General features: G+C 42.9%; 1 protein-coding gene across 1 annotated transcript in view; it reads left to right on the forward strand.

Moving 5' to 3' along the window:
- Positions 1-17,599, forward strand: part of LOC124596143 (CCAAT/enhancer-binding protein zeta) — a 212,492-nt gene that overhangs the window by 147,317 nt on the left and 47,576 nt on the right. The window contains exon 14 of the mRNA XM_047135163.1: positions 4,596-4,888. Coding sequence (XP_046991119.1) covers positions 4,596-4,888 — 293 coding nt within the window. The remainder of the gene's footprint in view (positions 1-4,595; positions 4,889-17,599) is intronic.

The following is a 17,599-nucleotide window of genomic DNA, read 5'->3' on the forward strand; positions in this document are numbered from 1 at the left end:
AGCTACCGAAGCACGACTCACGCCCGGTACTCACAGCTTTACTTCTGCCAGTACCTCGTCTCCTACCTTCCAAACTTTACAGAAGCTCTCCTGCGAACCTTGCAGAACTAGGACTCCTGGAAGAAAGGATATTGCGGAGACATGGCTTAGCCACAGCCTGGGCGATGTTTCCAGAATGAGATTTTTCACTCTGCAGCGAAGTGTGCTCTGATATGAAACTTCCTGGCAGATTAACACTGTGTGCCCGACCGAGACGCGAACTCGGGACCTTTGCCTTTCGCGGGCAAGTGCTCTACCACCTGAGCTACCGAAGCACGACTCACGCCCGGTACTCACAGCTTTACTTCTGCCAGTACCTCGTCTCCTACCTTCCAAACTTTACAGAAGCTCTCCTGCGAACCTTGCAGAACTAGCACTCCTGAAAGAAAGGATATTGCGGAGACATGGCTTAGCCACAGCCTGGGGGATGTTTCCAGAATGAGATTTTCACTCTGCAGCAGAGTGTGCTCTGATATGAAACTTCCTGGCAGATTAAAACTGTGTGCCCGACCGAGACTCGAACTCGGGACCTTTGCCTTTCGCGGGCAAGTGCTCTACCACCTGAGCTACCGAAGCACAACTCAGGCCCGGTACTCACAGCTTTACTTCTGCCAGTACCTCGTCTCCTACCTTCCAAACTTTACAGAAGCTCTCCTGCGAACCTTGCAGAACTAGCTCTCCTGGAAGAAAGGATATTGCGGAGACATGGCTTAGCCACAGCCTGGGGGATGTTTCCAGAATGAGATTTTCACTCTGCAGCGGAGTGTGCGCTGATATGAAACATCCTGGCAGATTAAAACTGTGTGCCCGACCGAGACTCGAACTTGGGACTTTTGCTTTTCGCGGGCAAGTGCTCTACCTGAGCTACCGAAGCACGACTCACGCCCGGTACTCACAGCTCTACTTCTGCCAGTACCTCGTCTCCTACCTTCCAAACTTTACAGAAGCTCTCCTGCGAACCTTGCAGAACTAGCACTCCTGGAAGAAAGGATATTGCGGAGACTTGGCTTAGCCACAGCCTGGGGGATGTTTCCAGAATGAGATTTTCACTCTGCAGCGGAGTGTGCGCTGATATGAAACATCCTGGCAGATTAAAACTGTGTGCCCGACCGAGACTCGAACTTGGGACTTTTGCCTTACGCGGGCAAGTGCTCTACCACCTGAGCTACCGAAGCACGACTCACGCCCGGTACTCACAGCTTTACTTCTGCCAGTACCTCGTCTCCTACCTTCTAAACTTTACAGAAGCTCTCCTGCGAACCTTGCAGAAATAGCACACAGTTTTAATCTGCCAGGAAGTTTCATATCATTGCACACACCGCTGCAGAGTGAAAATCTCATTCTGGAAACATCCCCCAGGCTGTGACTAAGCCATGTCTCCGCAATATCCTTTCTTTCAGGAGTGCTAGTTCTGCAAGGTTCGCAGGAGAGCTTCTGTAAAGTTTGGAAGGTAGGAGACGAGGTACTGGCAGAAGTAAAGCTGTGAGTACCGGGCGTGAGTCGTGCTTCGGTAGCTCAGGTGGTAGAGCACTTGCCCGCGAAAAGCAAAGGTCCCGAGTTCGAGTCTCAGTCAGGCACACAGTTTTAATCTGCCAGGAAGATTCATATCAGAGCACACTCCGCTGCAGTGTGAAAATCTCATTCTGGAAACATCCCCCAGGCTGTGGCTAGGCCATGTCTCCGCAATATCCTTTCTTTCAGGAGTGCTAGTTCTGCAAGGTTCGCAGGAGAGCTTCTGTAAAGTTTGGAAGCTAGGAGACGAGGTACTGGCAGAAGTAAAGCTGTGAGTACCGGGCGTGAGTCGTGCTTCGGTAGCTGAGGTGGTAGAGCACTTGCTCACGAAAGGCAAAGGTCCCGAGTTCGAGTCTCGGTCGGGCACACAGTTTTAATCTGCCAGGAAGTTTCATATCAGCGCACACTCCGTTGCAGAGTGAAAATCTCATTGTGAATCTTATTATTTTGTTTCTTTCTTCTTTTAGGTATGTTAGATTTAATGCACTATATTGCTCATCGTGTGAGCTAGGAGGCTTTGCCCCTCTGGGCTTAGATTTTTGTTATGGGCACTAGTTGTTTATATATGTGCAAAGAGTTATCAATTAGCAAGTACTTATTACTGTACTCCCGGAACTTGTTCTGCCCAGTAAAATAGTTCTTTTTTATTATAAGTAGAATCTTTTTTATCCATTTTCATTACATTTATAGTATTTATAGATTTCTGCAAATGAAAAACTTTAATTTGGGAATCAGTGGTGCAAATTGTATATGAAATATTAATTTTAAGCTGTATGGTATGGATTAAAAATATACATACATGTGCATGCATGTACAAAAACACAATACACACACACACACACACACACACACACACACACACACATTCACAGAGAGATGGTATTCACAATGTACTATAAGTGCATCCTCCCGGATCCACATTTCGCCCGTTTCACTCATGAACTGACCCTCTTTGGGCGTAATGTGACATCATAATCAGATATGTGATAACCTTTAACCACCATCAAGCTTAATGTTATGGACCAACATCTGCTTCAACTATAAATCAGACAATGGAATCTCCAGATTGGAATAACAACAGTATTAGGGAAAGGATAGATTACTTCTCACCATAAAGATGGCTTGTTGTGTTGCAGGACAAAAAAAAAAAAAAAAAACCCGTTACACATTATAGCTTTTGGCCAAAGCCTTCTCCAGCAAAGAAAACACACACATATTCACACAAGCAAGTGCCCTTCATGCACACATGACCACTACCCCTGACAGCTCTGACCAAAATGTGACTGTCACATGAGAAGCAACTTGGAGAGGGGTGGGAATGGGGGCAGAATAGTAGGGTACAGGTGGGGGGAGAAGAGTGCTGTCTGGTGGGGCATGCAGGGATTAGATGGCGGAATGACGTGACAGCCAGTTGCAGAGTCGGGAAGTGGGGTGTGGTGGGAAAATATGGAAAGTGGAAAAGGAGAGGAGTTGGGAAGGGAGAAGGACAAGCGGGTGCATTGGCAGAGGGCAGCACACAGCTCAGGTGAAGGGAAATGAGAATGGAGGAGGTGATGGAACAGTGGGGCAGAAAACTGTTGGGTGGGATGTGTGGGCACAGTAGGTTACTGTGGAGTGACCCCGGGTTAATTTTGGGAGTGGTGAGTGTGTTTTAAGGATATTTTCCATCTCTGCAGTTCAGAAAAGCTGGTGGTGAAGTCTTCCACAGGGATGTGGACTAGGACGTTGGGGAGTTTGTGTGGACGACAGAACACCTCTTTAGGAGGGGTGAGATGGATCTTGGGTAGGATGTCCTTCTTTTCAGGGCATGATGGTAGATAATCAAAGCCCTGATGAAGGATGTGGTTCGGTCGTTCCAGTCCATGGTGATATTGGCTGACAAAGGGTGCACTCCTTTGTGTCTGGCTCTTGGGGTGAGCGGGAGGATTGGGGGTGTGAGAGGAAATGACACAGGAGATCTGTTTGTGGACTAGGTTTGGGGGATAGTGCCTGTCTGTGAAGGCCCTGGCCAGTACTCTGGGACAAGATACCATATCCTCATTCATTCACAACCTCAACTTTCTCTCCCATCTGCTTCACATGGTCCTGCTTAACCAAGCATGTCACCTTCTTGGACATTGACCAACTCCTCTCTGATGGTTTCATCCACACCTCTGTCCATGTTAAACCCACTAACCACCAACAGTACCTGCATTTTGATAGCTGTGATCCCTTCCACAGCAAAATACTCCCATACAGCCTGGTCACTTGGGGACGGTGTACCTGCAGTGACAAAAAGTCCCTTTCCCAGTATTCTGAAAGCCTCTTCTGGGCTGTGCTGATCAATGTTATCCTTAGAACACAGTGTCATTTCCCAAAATCGTGCAGGCCTCAGCCTACAGTAACCTATTAGCCCCACACCGTCCATCCAACAGTTCCCGCCCCCTCTGCCCTATCACCTCCTCCCTTTTCATGTCCCCTCACCCTCATTGTATGCTGTCCTTTGTCAATTTATCCACCTATCCTTCCCTCTTTCCTGCTTCTCTCCTTTTCTGCTCTCCGTTTTTTTCCCCCACACCCCCCCTCCCGACTCTGCACCTGGCTGTCACATCAGGCCACCATCTAGTTCCTGCATGCCCCACCAGACAGCACTCTTCTCTCCCCCACCCGTACCCTAACTACCCCTCCCACTTCCCCACCCTACTCTATATTGCTAATCATATGACAGTTGCATTCTGATCATGGCTGCCAGCAGTAGCAGTCCTATGTGCATGAGGTGTGCTTGCTTGTATTAATGTCTGTTTTTTTTCTGAAGAAGGCTTTTGCCAAAAGATATAATGTGTAACAGTCATTTCGTTGTGCGTGCCTGCACACCAGGTCATCTTTATCGTGAGTAGCAGTCTTATCCTTTTGCTAATATTGTTGTCAAATATAAATCAGGGCACATATAGCGTTCAGCAATTTACTGTAAGCTACATGTGCTCCTGGCACAATTCTGATTATGATATCTTATCTGTTTGTTCACAGAAATATGCTACAACCATTAAAAAAATTTATTGTTACAGAGACAGACAGTGACGATGATTCTGATGGAAGTGGTGCTGATCAAGATATGGATGATGTGTTTGATGATGATCTTGATGTTGATGAGGATCTTGATGAAGATATTGATGATGGTGATTTTGGTGATGATGATGATGATGATGATGATGATGATATTGGTAGTAGTACTGGAAGAGATGATTTTGATGCAGAGGATGATGATGAAGAGGAATTAGTATTCGATGATATGTCTGATGAAGAAGTTGATATAAATAGCATTCGGGAGGACATAAGGAGGAAAAAGTTTTCATTGAAGGTATAAACTAGCATTGATATACTGTGGCAACTAATAATTTTTCAGTGTAATTGTCATTATAACTGATGGGTCTATCTGATCTCAGAGTCTTGAGTGACCTGCCTCTCTTTATAGCCTTCTCCAATCTATTCCTCTTTCCTTCCCCAGGAAGGAATCAACATCTCTGAAACCTAGGATACTTTGTTGTATGTATCTCTCAGCTGTACTTAGACCTATAACTCCTAGAGATAAGTACTGCCCAGTCATTATGGATCCTTGTACTTTCTTAATTCCCTCAAGTGAACTTCTCTGTTGATACAATTAATCCTCTTTCTGGCATTTTTATTCTTTTTTGTGATTTGGTCATCTCCTTTCTGCCTCTGTTGCTGAATGGTCAGTGCAGCTGACTTCCATACGTGAGAACCATGTCAGATTCTTGGCCAGGTCGGATATTTTGTCCACTTAGGGACTGGAAGTTGTGTTGTCCTCATCATTATCGAAGCACAAGTCACTGAAGTGACATCAAATAAAAAGACTTGTACTAGGCAGCCTGACAACCACAGATGGGGCCTCCTGGTCAAAAATGCTGTACAATAATTTTTTTTATTTCATTTTCCTTCCCCAATGATTTTTCCTTGTATGGTGATTCTTTTCTATCTGTTTAGTGATCTCATTTCTTTTTTTGGTGATCGTTTCTCTGTATTCATTCATCCTTACTCAGTAGCAGTGATCTCTCATTGTTTGGCAGTCTACTCTAATTGTTGAACAATATTCCATTTTGTGTGGCAATTGTTTTCCCGCTAGTTTTCTTGCTTGGCTACTGTTTTTCTCAATTTAGTGATTTTCTTCTGTCTTATTTTCTTTTTAGTAACCCTTACAGAGCATTGAATGACTATACCTCATTGTAAAGTTATTTTGACTGTCTAATATTTTCTACACATTGTCCCAGTGGCCAATTTGCCTGTGTACAGAAGCTCTACACCTTGATTTAGTCTTGTGTCTATTTCATGATGTTACCTTCCCCAGTCTAAATTAGCTCTGCTTGTCCCCCCCCCCCCCCCTGCCATATCTTCATACCCCCTAACCATAGACCTTGATACCTACACTCCTTTTTCCTTTTGCAAGCATGTTTTCACTGTAGCCAAACTAAATTCCTATATATTTTTCCTCCAGTTGTGCTTAATTTTCGGTATTGAAGTTCCCACTTCTGTCTGCAATCCATCCTTCCAACAGTCCCTACATAAATCCCAGACTTATCCATTCTTAGCCCTTACCCACCATGTCCTTGATCTGTACATTGCCTCTGCCAGTCACCAATTCTGACAGTTCCTATCTCTATTTAAATTCATTTACCTTGTGGCCCAACAGTGGTGCCCCTCTCCACCTCTCCCACAAATACCATTCACAACACCATCTCCAATAACATCTAGCCAACAAGCCCAGCCTGGCCTCCATATCATGACACACCTCCCACACAGGCACAGCCATAACCATAATAAAACACCGACACTGTGTCATCTCGACCACCATTCAGTAGTAAACCTCTAATCCATACCTCTCTCTGATCCTGATACATTCATTCTTTTCTAATTCCTAACCCATCCTTAAATTCAGTCACACTGTCCTAGTCAAAAGATTTCCCCTCATTCACTCATAAATACAACTAGAAATATCACTTCACCATCCAGTCTCAACCCACAATCAACAGAATGGGTGTCGAATCCTGTCTATAGTCGTTCTGACCCAAATACCAAAAGTGCCCTCTTCTGCTTCCCCCAAAATCATCTTCTTCCAACATTCTAAGAATTTCTCGTTTCCAGCATCATCTCTCAGTCTTTCATAAAAATATGACCAAAACCTCAAACCCTACTCAAGCTGAAACCCAAACTATCCGTACAGATTGCTCTATAACATCATCTTCCCTGTGGTCCGTTGTATTTGACAATGGAGAGTGCAGGATTTGTATAAAAAGTAATGATACTGAGCGTGTGAATCAAAATTTATTGTAGATATCGCTACAACCACTTTGTACTCCTCAACATATGACTCTTGAGAGTCAAAAATGTGCTGCATGCGATATTTCCATTCTTCAAACGCTGAGTCTGGGATGGCCTTCAAAGCCCTCATCATGACAGCTTGGACCTCCTCCAGGGTCCCGTGATGGTGTCTTTTCAGGGAAGCTTTTAGTTTGGGGAACAAAAAAGAGTCTGGTGGGGCCACATCAGGGCTGTAGGGGGGCTGGGGAATCGTTGGAATCCCTTTCTTGTCCAGGTAGCTGGCCATCATGAAGGAGGTGTGACTCAGCGCATTGTCATGATGCAGCTTCCAATCATCGGTGATGGCTGGCTTCAAGTGATGGATCCTGGCTTTCAGTCTCTTGATCACTTCACAGTTAAAAGCAACATTGACAGTTTGGCCTTGGGGCACAAACTCATGATGAACCATGCCCATGACATCGAAAAACACAATCAGCTTGGCTTTCACCTTTGATTTGCTCATGCGAACCTTTTTTGGACGTGGGGATGTTGTGATGTGCCATTCAGCACTCATACCCTTTGTCTTCGGGTTGTATTGAAACATGCAGGTTTCATCTCTGGTGATAATGTTATCTAAAAATTCAGAATCAACTTCAAGGCTCTGGAGATTGTGTTGGCAGGCGTTCACATGTGCTTGCTTTTGAACATCTGACGAACTATTCAGGACCGTCTTGATGCAGATCTTCCTCATTGACAATTCTTTGGTGATGATGTGCACTGTCATTTTATCAAATCCGAGGTCATGTGCTATCATCTTGACACTCATCCAACGGTCAGTGTTCAATAAAATACGCACACGGGTGATGTTTTCGTCAGTTTTGCTGGTTGACTGGCGTCTGGAGCTGTCCTCGTCCTCAGTGCTTTCCTGGCCCTCTTTAAAGCTCTTCACAACCTAAAAACCTGGGCTTTTGACAGGCAATCATCACTGTGGTTTTGCCAACATATATCCAACCTTTCCGTATCTGATTTCCCTAGTTTCACACAAAACTTGATGGCATAACGTTGCTCGATCGTTTGCTGCATGTTGCACCACAATCGGCAACTTTGTGACGTGTCCACTCAATGCACGGTGCTGCTGAGACAAGAGTCCGCAGGTAACTGGCATGCCATACGTTTTCGGCCAGACACCCCCAACCACCAAACCCCCCAGGGGAGTGTGCACTGTGAAGTACAGTCGTGTCAGCAAAAAATCAATCTCATTACTTTTTATACAAACCCTGTATGTGGCAGGGAACTTTATCAGCTCTCGGTCACCTGTACAGGAAAACTGTTCCTAACAATAGCACTTTGAAGTGACAACAGATGTTATCTCAAATGTTTATGTCTGATAGTCAATGTATTTTTATTTGTGTTCTAATCCTTACTTTGTGTCATTTTTGTCATTCAGGCACCTCACATTGATTTTTTGATAGTCTTTATATTACTGGTGTACATTTACTTTTTATATTAGTGTACGTGTTAAGTATCTCATTCTGTAACCGTATTGATGTTTCATTATGTCTATTTTTTACAAGATTTTAATTAGAGAATGGATTCAGAATGAGATTTTCACTCAGCAATGGAGTGATATGAAACTTCTTGGCAGATTAAAACTGTGTGCTGGACCGAGACTCGAACCAACTTGGGTTCGAGTCTCGGTCCGGCACACAGTTTTGATCTGCCTGGAAGTTTCAAAAAATGGACTGCTCATCAGAATGAATCTTCTACTCTGCTGCAGTGTGTGCGCTATCTTGAAAGGGGTATTGATAGAGAGAGAGCTGTGAGGGAACGTTGTGAGTTGTACCTGGATTGTTCAGTTGGTCCCAATGACTTTTACAACCTTTGATTCGCGGGATCTTCCTTGATCACTGGAGTTAAGCAAATGTCGGGCCCAGTTAATACATTGATGATGGGTGACCAAATGGGAAAATTGGGTACCATTGACTCAGGTTCAAGCAAGTTGCTGAAGTGGTATCCAGTTGAAAGACTAGCACCAAGCTGTTGCGCCATTCAACTTACTATTATCTCAGTTGGTAAGATCACCGCTTGCAAAAGGCAAGGTTCCTGTCTCGATCTGACACACGGTTTTAATCTGCCGAGAAGTTTCAATTTACCTGTAATGTGTATGTGAACTGGCTACTCAGAATGTAGATAAATCAGCAGTGGTCCGTAGCTGCAACAATAATTGATGCTGTGTGTAATTCTTCATGAAAATCCATGAAAACAGTTTCTGAGGTCAAGGCACAAGGTCTTGATTAGTCTTCCAGTGCCTCAAGATACGTTGTAATACTTACCACTGTAATTTTGTACAGAGCAACACACCTTGCCAAATAATAAAAGAAAGTAAGGCTGAAATTTGGAAGGAATTTGTAGAAGAACTATATAAAGCAAAGAAACCTGAAGACATCATTACAGAAAGGAACGAAGAAGTGGATGAATGCGAAATGAGATGGTGAATACAGAACTGGGAGAAGAATTTGACAGCCCGATGAAAGGCTTAAGTTGAAACAAGGCAGTGGTATGCAGAATGTATTAGACATCGGAAATACCTATTGACCTCAAGAAAGGAGGAGTGATTATTGCTGAACTATTAGTTTAATAAGTCATGTTTGCAAAGGAATAACATGAATTAGCCATAGAGGAATGGAACAGTTAGTAGAAGTCAAACTGGGAGGAGGTCAGTTTGGATTCCAGAAAAATGTATGAACGCTTGAGCTAATATGAAATGGAAAAAACTCATATCCTGTCACACTAAAAAGTTTTGAGTCTATCTGGATTAGTGAAAAATCAAAAATAAAGTTAAGCTGGCAGTTTTAGGGCTGCAGGCATTCAACATAGTCCCCCCCCCCCTTTCCCTCCCCAACATACAGAACTTTCATACAACCTTATGAAACTGTCAGAAAGATACTTATGTGGGATGTTGTTCAGCTCGTGCACCACATTGACTTGCTTATTTGTTATTTTCTCAAAGTGTTGAACTTTTATGTGAATTTTGGCATGGTGTTATTTAATGGTAGGTTTATATTGATAACACTGAGTCTTGTCACCTTTGATTATTTTTTCCAGGAAAGAACTGTCCATGCTTTTCATTTTAGTCATGTCATGGCAGGCGACCTAGTGTGTTGTATTCTGTTCAGGAGTCAAGGTGTGCAGGAAGAACTTTCTACACACTGTTCTGTTCTTCAAAACATTCTAGAGAATTTCTTGAATACTTGATTTAGATATTTATATAATAGAGGGAAACATTCCACGTGAGAAAAATATATCTAAAACACAGATGATGTGACTTACTGAACGAAAGTGCTAGCAGGTCGATAGACACACAAACAAACACAAACATACACATGAAATTCAAGCTTTCGCAACAAACTGTTGCCTCATCAGGAAAGAGGGAAGGAGAGGGAAAGACGAAAGGATGTGGGTTTTAAGGGAGAGGGTAAGGAGTCATTCCAATCCCGGGAGTGGAAAGACTTACCTTAGGAAGAAAAAAGGGGTATACACTTGCACACACACACACCTATCCATCCGCACATACACAGACACAAGCAGACATTTGTAAAGGCAGAGAGTTAGGGCAGAGATCTGGCAAAGAGTTTGGGCAGAGATGTCAGTCGAGGCGGAAGTACAGAGGCAAAGATGTTGTTGAAAGACAGGTGAGGTATGAGCAGCGGCAAATCGAAATTAGCGGAGATTGAGGCCTGGCGGGTAACGAGAAGAGAGGATATACTGAAGGGCAAGTTCCCATCTCCGGAGTTCTGACAGGTTGGTGTTAGTGGGAAGTGTCCAGATAGCCCGGACGGTGTAACACTGTGCCAAGATGTGCTGGCCGTGCACCAAGGCATGTTTAGCCACAGGGTGATGATCATTACCAACAAACACTGTCTGCCTGTGTCCATTCATGCGAATGGACAGTTTGTTGCTGGTCATTCCCACATAGAAAGCTTCACAGTGTAGGCAGGTCAGTTGGTAAATCACGTGGGTGCTTTCACACGTGGCTCTGCCTTTGATCATGTACAACTTCCGGGTTACAGGACTGGAGTAGGTGGTGATGGGAGGGTGCATGGGACAGGTTTTACACCGGGGGCAGTTACAAGGGTAGGAGCCAGAGGGTAGGGAAGGTGGTTTGGGGATTTCATAGGGATGAACTAAGAGGTTTGAAGGTTAGGTGGATGGTGGAAAGACACTCTTGGTGGAGTGGGGAGGATTTCATGAAGGATGGATCTCATTTCAGGGCAGGATTTGAGGAAGTCATATCCTTGCTGGAGAGCCACATTCAGAGTCTGATCCAGTCCCAGAAACTATCCTGTCACAAGTGGGGCACTTTTGTGGTTCTTCTGTGGGAGGTTCTGGGTTTGAGGAGATGAGGAAGTGGCTCTGGTTATTTGCTTCTGTACCAGGTCGGGAGGGTAGTTGCGGGATGCGAAAGCTGTTTTCAGGTTGTTGGTGTAATGGTTCAGGGATTCCGGACTGGAGCAGATTCGTTTGCCACGAAGACCTAAGCTGTAGGGAAGGGACCGTTTGATGTGGAATGGGTGGCAGCTGTCATAATGGAGGTACTGTTGCTTGTTGGTGGGTTTGATGTGGATGGACGTGTGAAGCTGGCCATTGGACAGGTGGAGGTCAACGTCAAGGAAAGTGGCATGGGATTTGGAGTAGGACCAGATGAATTTGATGGAACCAAAGGAGTTGAGGTTGGAGAGGAAATTCTGGAGTTCTTCTTCACTGTGAGTCCAGATCATGAAGATGTCATCAATAAATCTGTACCAAACTTTGGGTTGGCAGGCCTGAGTAACTAAGAAGGCTTCCTCTAAGCGACCCATGAATAGGTTGGCGTATGAGGGGGCCATCCTGGTGCCCATGGCTGTTCCCTTTAATTGTTGGTATGTCTGGCCTTCGAAAGTGAAGAAGTTGTGGGTCAGGATGAAGCTGGCTAAGGTAATGAGGAAAGAGGATTTTGGTAGGGTGGCAGGTGATCGGTGTGAAAGGAAGTGCTCCATCGCAGCGAGGCCCTGGACGTGCGGAATATTTGTGTATAAGGAAGTGGCATCAATGGTTACAAGGATGGTTTCCGGGGGGGTAACAGACTGGGTAGGGATTCCAGGCGTTCAAGAAAGTAGTTGGTGTCTTTGATGAAGGATGGGAGACTGCATGTAATGGGTTGAAGGTGTTGATCTACGTAGGCAGAGATACGTTCTGTGGGGGCTTGGTAGCCAGCTACAGTGGGACGGCCGGGATGATTGGGTTTGTGAATTTTAGGAAGAAGGTAGAAGGTAGGGTTTTGCTCTCAGTTTTGGACAAAAACAACCATGTTTCATCCTGGGTAATGGTGCCATCAAAACATTGTTTCCACTCTTCAGTAAAGGTTTTCATGAGACCCTCGCATACATTCTTCCTCATCGTTTTCATTTCTTTTGTCAATAATCTAGCCACCTAAAATGCACAGATTTTTCTGTACCCTAGTGACTGTAACAGTGATACGGTAACAGTGATACAACACTACCAAATGACTAAACGAGTCATTTCAGCAAGCTGTCATGTAGTCACACATCTGTCATTTTGTGTGATTTGATCAGTGGTCTCCTTATTCACATCACTCACTGCCGTCAATGGTCTACCTCATCGTGGATTGTCCAGTAGAGAGAAATCACCTTCTTTAAACATCTGTAACCACCGCAGGATACTGTTGCAATGCACTGTGTCCTCCCCATAAACAGGGAGCAACTTCATGCGAATCGATTGACAGAGTCATCGCCGGTCTTGAAGAGGAACTCTATCACTGACCTTTGTCACAACCTGACATCTTCTTCGTGGTCCATTATGGCTCACCTGTAAATAAAAGAAAATACTTTTACACGCCAACTTATAGCTAAATGTTCCAAGTACGTTCACAAAAAATTTCACTCTCCTCCTGCAAAAAATAAAAAAATTAGAGACGACTGTGCAAAACTTTTTTGAAGGCCGTTTGTATTATGTAGATGCTCCATGAACTCAAATGGAAATCTCTAGAGGTAAGACAACATTCCTTTCACGAAATACTATTGAGAAAATAATTTTTTCAGGACAGCCACAAATCACACTAAATATTTTTATTGACAAGTTGCATTCAGTTTAAGAAGACTATCATCAGAAACTGTGGAATTTACAGTTCAAATTAAGACAACAGAAATTAGGGCTCATATAGAGGCACATAGGCAGTTGTCTTCCTATGACTTCACTTGCGAGTGGAACAGGAGAGGAAATGACTAATAGTGGAACAAGACAACCTCAGCCATGCAACATATGGTGCCTTGTGGAGTATGTGTGTAACGTTGAAGTAGAATATTGTCCCTATGGCTTAGAAAACTAAGTGAAGAATGGCAAATCCATGTTTATAGGATTTGTAGATTTAGGATTTCACAGTGTTGAATGGAGTACAGTCTTTGAAATTCTGAATTCAAGGCCCAATAGAATGTCTGTAACCTGTACAGAAACTGGACTATAGTTATAGGAGTCAAAGAAAGTGAAAGGGATGCGGTGGTTGAGAAGGAAATAAGGAAGGGTTGTAATGTATCCCAGATTTTATTTAATCTGTACATCGAGAAAGCAGTGAATCAAATCAAGGAGAAATGTGAAAAGGGAAAGTATAAGACATAAAATCTTTGAGAGTTGCCAGCGACACTGTAGTTATGTCAAAGAACTTGGAGAACAGTTGAATGGAATGGACAGTGTCTTGAAAGAAGTCATAAGGTGGGCATCAATAAAAGTAAAACTGGGTTATTGTAATGTACACATACCAAATCAGGCAAGGCTGAGGGAATTTGATCAGGAGATGAGACACTAATAGCATTAAATGAGTTTTGGTATTTGGGCAGCAAAATAACTGATAACTGCCAAGGTCCTGAGATTATAAAATACAAACTAGTGATAAGAAGAAAAAGTTTTGTGAAAAAGAGAAATTGTAGAGTGAGCTCCAGGTGTAACTGTAGTAAGCAGGTGGGTACAATTCATGTCATGTTGAAGAGATAGACAAGTGAGGAGAGTTGCATCAAACCAGTCATAGCACTGAAGACCACAACAATAACAGGGATACTGAACTGAGTCATAAATATGTTGTATAAGACTGGACACAACTTTCAGGAAGAATCCGAGAGGCCATGAAACTAGCACAAGCACCATGCACAAGGACACACCGTTGGTGGAACCAAACATGTGACCAAGCTATTGACCAACGAATCAATGCATGGAAAAAATTTAGTAGCCCTAAATCCCCAGAGAATTGGATGAACTTCGTGAAAGCACAGAAACAATCAAGCAAAATCATTCGCAGTGAAAAACAACAGTATGATAAACGGCAACTGACGGAGATCGAATCGGACTTCACAAAGAACAATACAAGAAACTTCTACAGAACATTCAGAGAAAATATGACTGGATGTCAACCATCCAACTTGTGCTTCAGAAGACTGGATGGAACCCTAGAAACCAATACCAAAAACAGTTGTGACATTCTGACAAAGGACTTTGAAAAACTGCTCAACACAAACCCCCCTATGGAAGAAATGATGACAGAAACGAGCACGTACCTCCAACTGTAGAAGAAGTTGAAGAAATAATCAAGTCACTCAAGAATTGTAGAGCACCAGGAGAAGACGGCATCATCACGGTAATCTGGAAGTTACAAGACCCAGAACTCACCAAACACATCCACAGGATCTTGGAAGATATCTGGGAGACCATGAAAATTCCTGACGACTGGAAAACTGCTCTGATACATCCACTACACAAAAAAGGTGACAAGACTGACCCGAACAACTACAGAGGAATATCCGTACTACCGTTCACATACAAGATACTCTCTAAAGCTTTACTTGACAGACTAGAATGCCAGACCGACCATTTGATTGGAGAATACCAAGCAGGTTTCCGTAAAGAGCGGTCTTGTGTGGAACAAATTTGGAACCTGAAAGTGATTTTACAACACAAACAGAACCTGATCATTACCTTTGTCAACTTCAAAAAAGCATATGACTCTGTCAACCGGAAAACTCTCTTCAAAATTCTAGCTGAATACGAAGTAGACAACAAAACACGGACTATCATAGAGGAAACCTTGACAACACAACCTCCAAAGTAAAGTCCTGTGGTGAACTATCAGAGGCCTTTGAAATTTGCACATGTGTCCGACAAGACGATGGCCTCTCACCTCTCCTTTTCAATCTAGTGTTATATAAGGTAATAAAAGAATGGGAAATATCACAACAGGGGATAACCTTCGGAAACCTACAGATTAAATGCCTGGCTTTTGCAGACAATTTGTCGATTGTCACAAAAGGTATAAACAAAACAAAAGATGCTCTTGAAAAACTACACGAAATCACTTCCAAAACTGGACTACAGATATCTTATGATAAGACACAGTTTATGAGCACAAAGAAACTCTCATCTCTGAACACAAAGTACGGGACGATTTACAAAATGGCAAACTTTAAATACCTCGGTGAAACACTACAAATGAAAGGACGTAACAGAGACTCAAAACTCAAGAAAAACTAAACTGGACAAGGCATAAAAAGTAGTGTGGAATCATTACAACAAGAAGTCTAACTCACTAAAAGCCAAATTACGCCACTACGACACGGGGGTGCTCCCCGAGGCACTATATGCAGCAGAGACCACACTAATCCTAGGGTATACACGTATCGGACAACTAGAAAAAGTAGAATGGAAAATACTTAGGAAAATATTTGGCACAACCAACAACAATGGAATATGGATCAAGAAACCTACTGAGGAACTACACAAACATACGGAGACAATCACAGAAAAAATTAGAAAATGCGGACTAAAATTCTATGGACACCTATACAGAATGCCATCATACAGACTGACCAAACAGATCTTTGACTGGGTAACCACTAGAAACAACAAATGGGTGTCAGATGTAAAAAATGACCTGAAGCAACTCAACATCACAGCGGACACAATGAACAACAGAATAAAATTCAGAAACACCATTAAGAAAAATAAACTACACGAGACGCACTGTGACAAAAGAACAGGCTTAAATGGGACGAAGAACGCAAGCAAGATCGCAGCCAGAAGATGAAAGAAATATGGGCAACCAAAAAGGCAATCAAGATGAATCCGAAGACACGAAGCCGACAAGAAACATGGACAGAGGACCGGAAACAGAAACACAGTGAGTGAATGAGGGAAGTTTGGGCAGCGGGGAAGACAGCAAAAGGAATTGGCATTGTAGTTTAGTCCAACTGCACTCTTTAAGGGCAAAATACCACTAATAATAATAATATATAAAGCAGCACTGCTATAGACATTCAAGACTGCTGTATGTGTAGGCCACCACATACTGACATTTTTCTTTATTTATTTATTATAAATATTTCCACTTCTTAGAGGCTTTCAAGCTGATGTAGGTACTTTTAAACTGTTGTGTACATGCATGGTAGAAAGTGAGTTGGCAACATTGCCACAAGCAACTTTTGCTACTTTGAAAGACGCACCCTTAGTGACCACCTCCAGCACTTCGTTTGTCATCTGATTCACAATATCGTAGACAATTTCCGGTAAAACACTTGATTTTATGAATGATTTATATTTCCACCTTATTCCCACAATTCTTCATTTGTGCAAAGTTTCCAGTGTCTTGTTTAATTTATCCTTCTCTAACCATATCAAAAATTAAGATTTTGTTACCCCCAAAAACGTGCCACCCTGGGCAGTGGCATGGTTCACCCCTCCCTAGAGCCAGCCTGGGTATGATAGGAGTTCTGTGAATCAGTAAAACTTTTTTTCTTCCACAATTCTTGGGAACATTTATTTGCCAAGGAATCTATGGTAAAAATATGATCAGAAAAACAAATTCACTAAGAACTCCAAAGAATCAATTCTCTATTACTGTTATAACTGACTGTCACCCTAGACCAGAGAAACCAAATCACAGTCTCTGCTTAGGCTTCGAATACTCTTTATCACTCTCTACAGTGAGTAACATATGTTCAATTGCTTGACCCATGCATATCATTCTTGGAAAAGTTCCATGTTCACAGTTGCATGTCCTATTTTGTGCGTCCATAAGCTTCCTGCTTAATTAGTTGCATGACGGGTGTATCTTACCGTATCAGATGCTGGACCATTGATGAATGCAGCCACGTCATGTACTGGCTTTGCATTAACTGCTGTGTAGATCTGTATGAGGCAATGACAACAAGCCAACTGTGCATCTTTACAAAGAATAACAGCCAAAATGTTGTTTGACTGCTGAGTTCCAGAGCATACTGATGTACTGCAGAATTTAAAACTCCAACACATCTATCAGTTCCACAACTTTTCTAGCCTTAACCTCAACTTGTTGTTGTTTTCCATTTGTGTCTGGTTTAAAGTAAGGTATTCTGGATCTGGTCTAACAATTTTGTTCTTCTGGACCTTTTTCTTGGGTAAAAGACGAATCCTGATCTGTAGTAGGTGGTGGTCTATATTCAAAATTTCTTTTCGTGAGTCTTTTTGGACTATTACGCGATTGATTTGTTGTTCTTGCTTTCTGCTGGGGAATTTCCATGTGGTAAGTTTCCGTGTTCATTTCTTGAATTTTGTTGACATAATGGCGAGGTTGTGGCTTTTGCAAAAGTCTATCAGGTATTTTCTATTTTTGTTTGTGTCCTTGTGTGGAATATGTTTTCCTGTGGTATGTCTGTATATCTTTTCTTTTCCGAGTTTAGCA

Source organism: Schistocerca americana, chromosome 2 (genome assembly GCF_021461395.2).
Source record: "Schistocerca americana isolate TAMUIC-IGC-003095 chromosome 2, iqSchAmer2.1, whole genome shotgun sequence".
Taxonomy (NCBI): domain Eukaryota; kingdom Metazoa; phylum Arthropoda; class Insecta; order Orthoptera; family Acrididae; genus Schistocerca; species Schistocerca americana.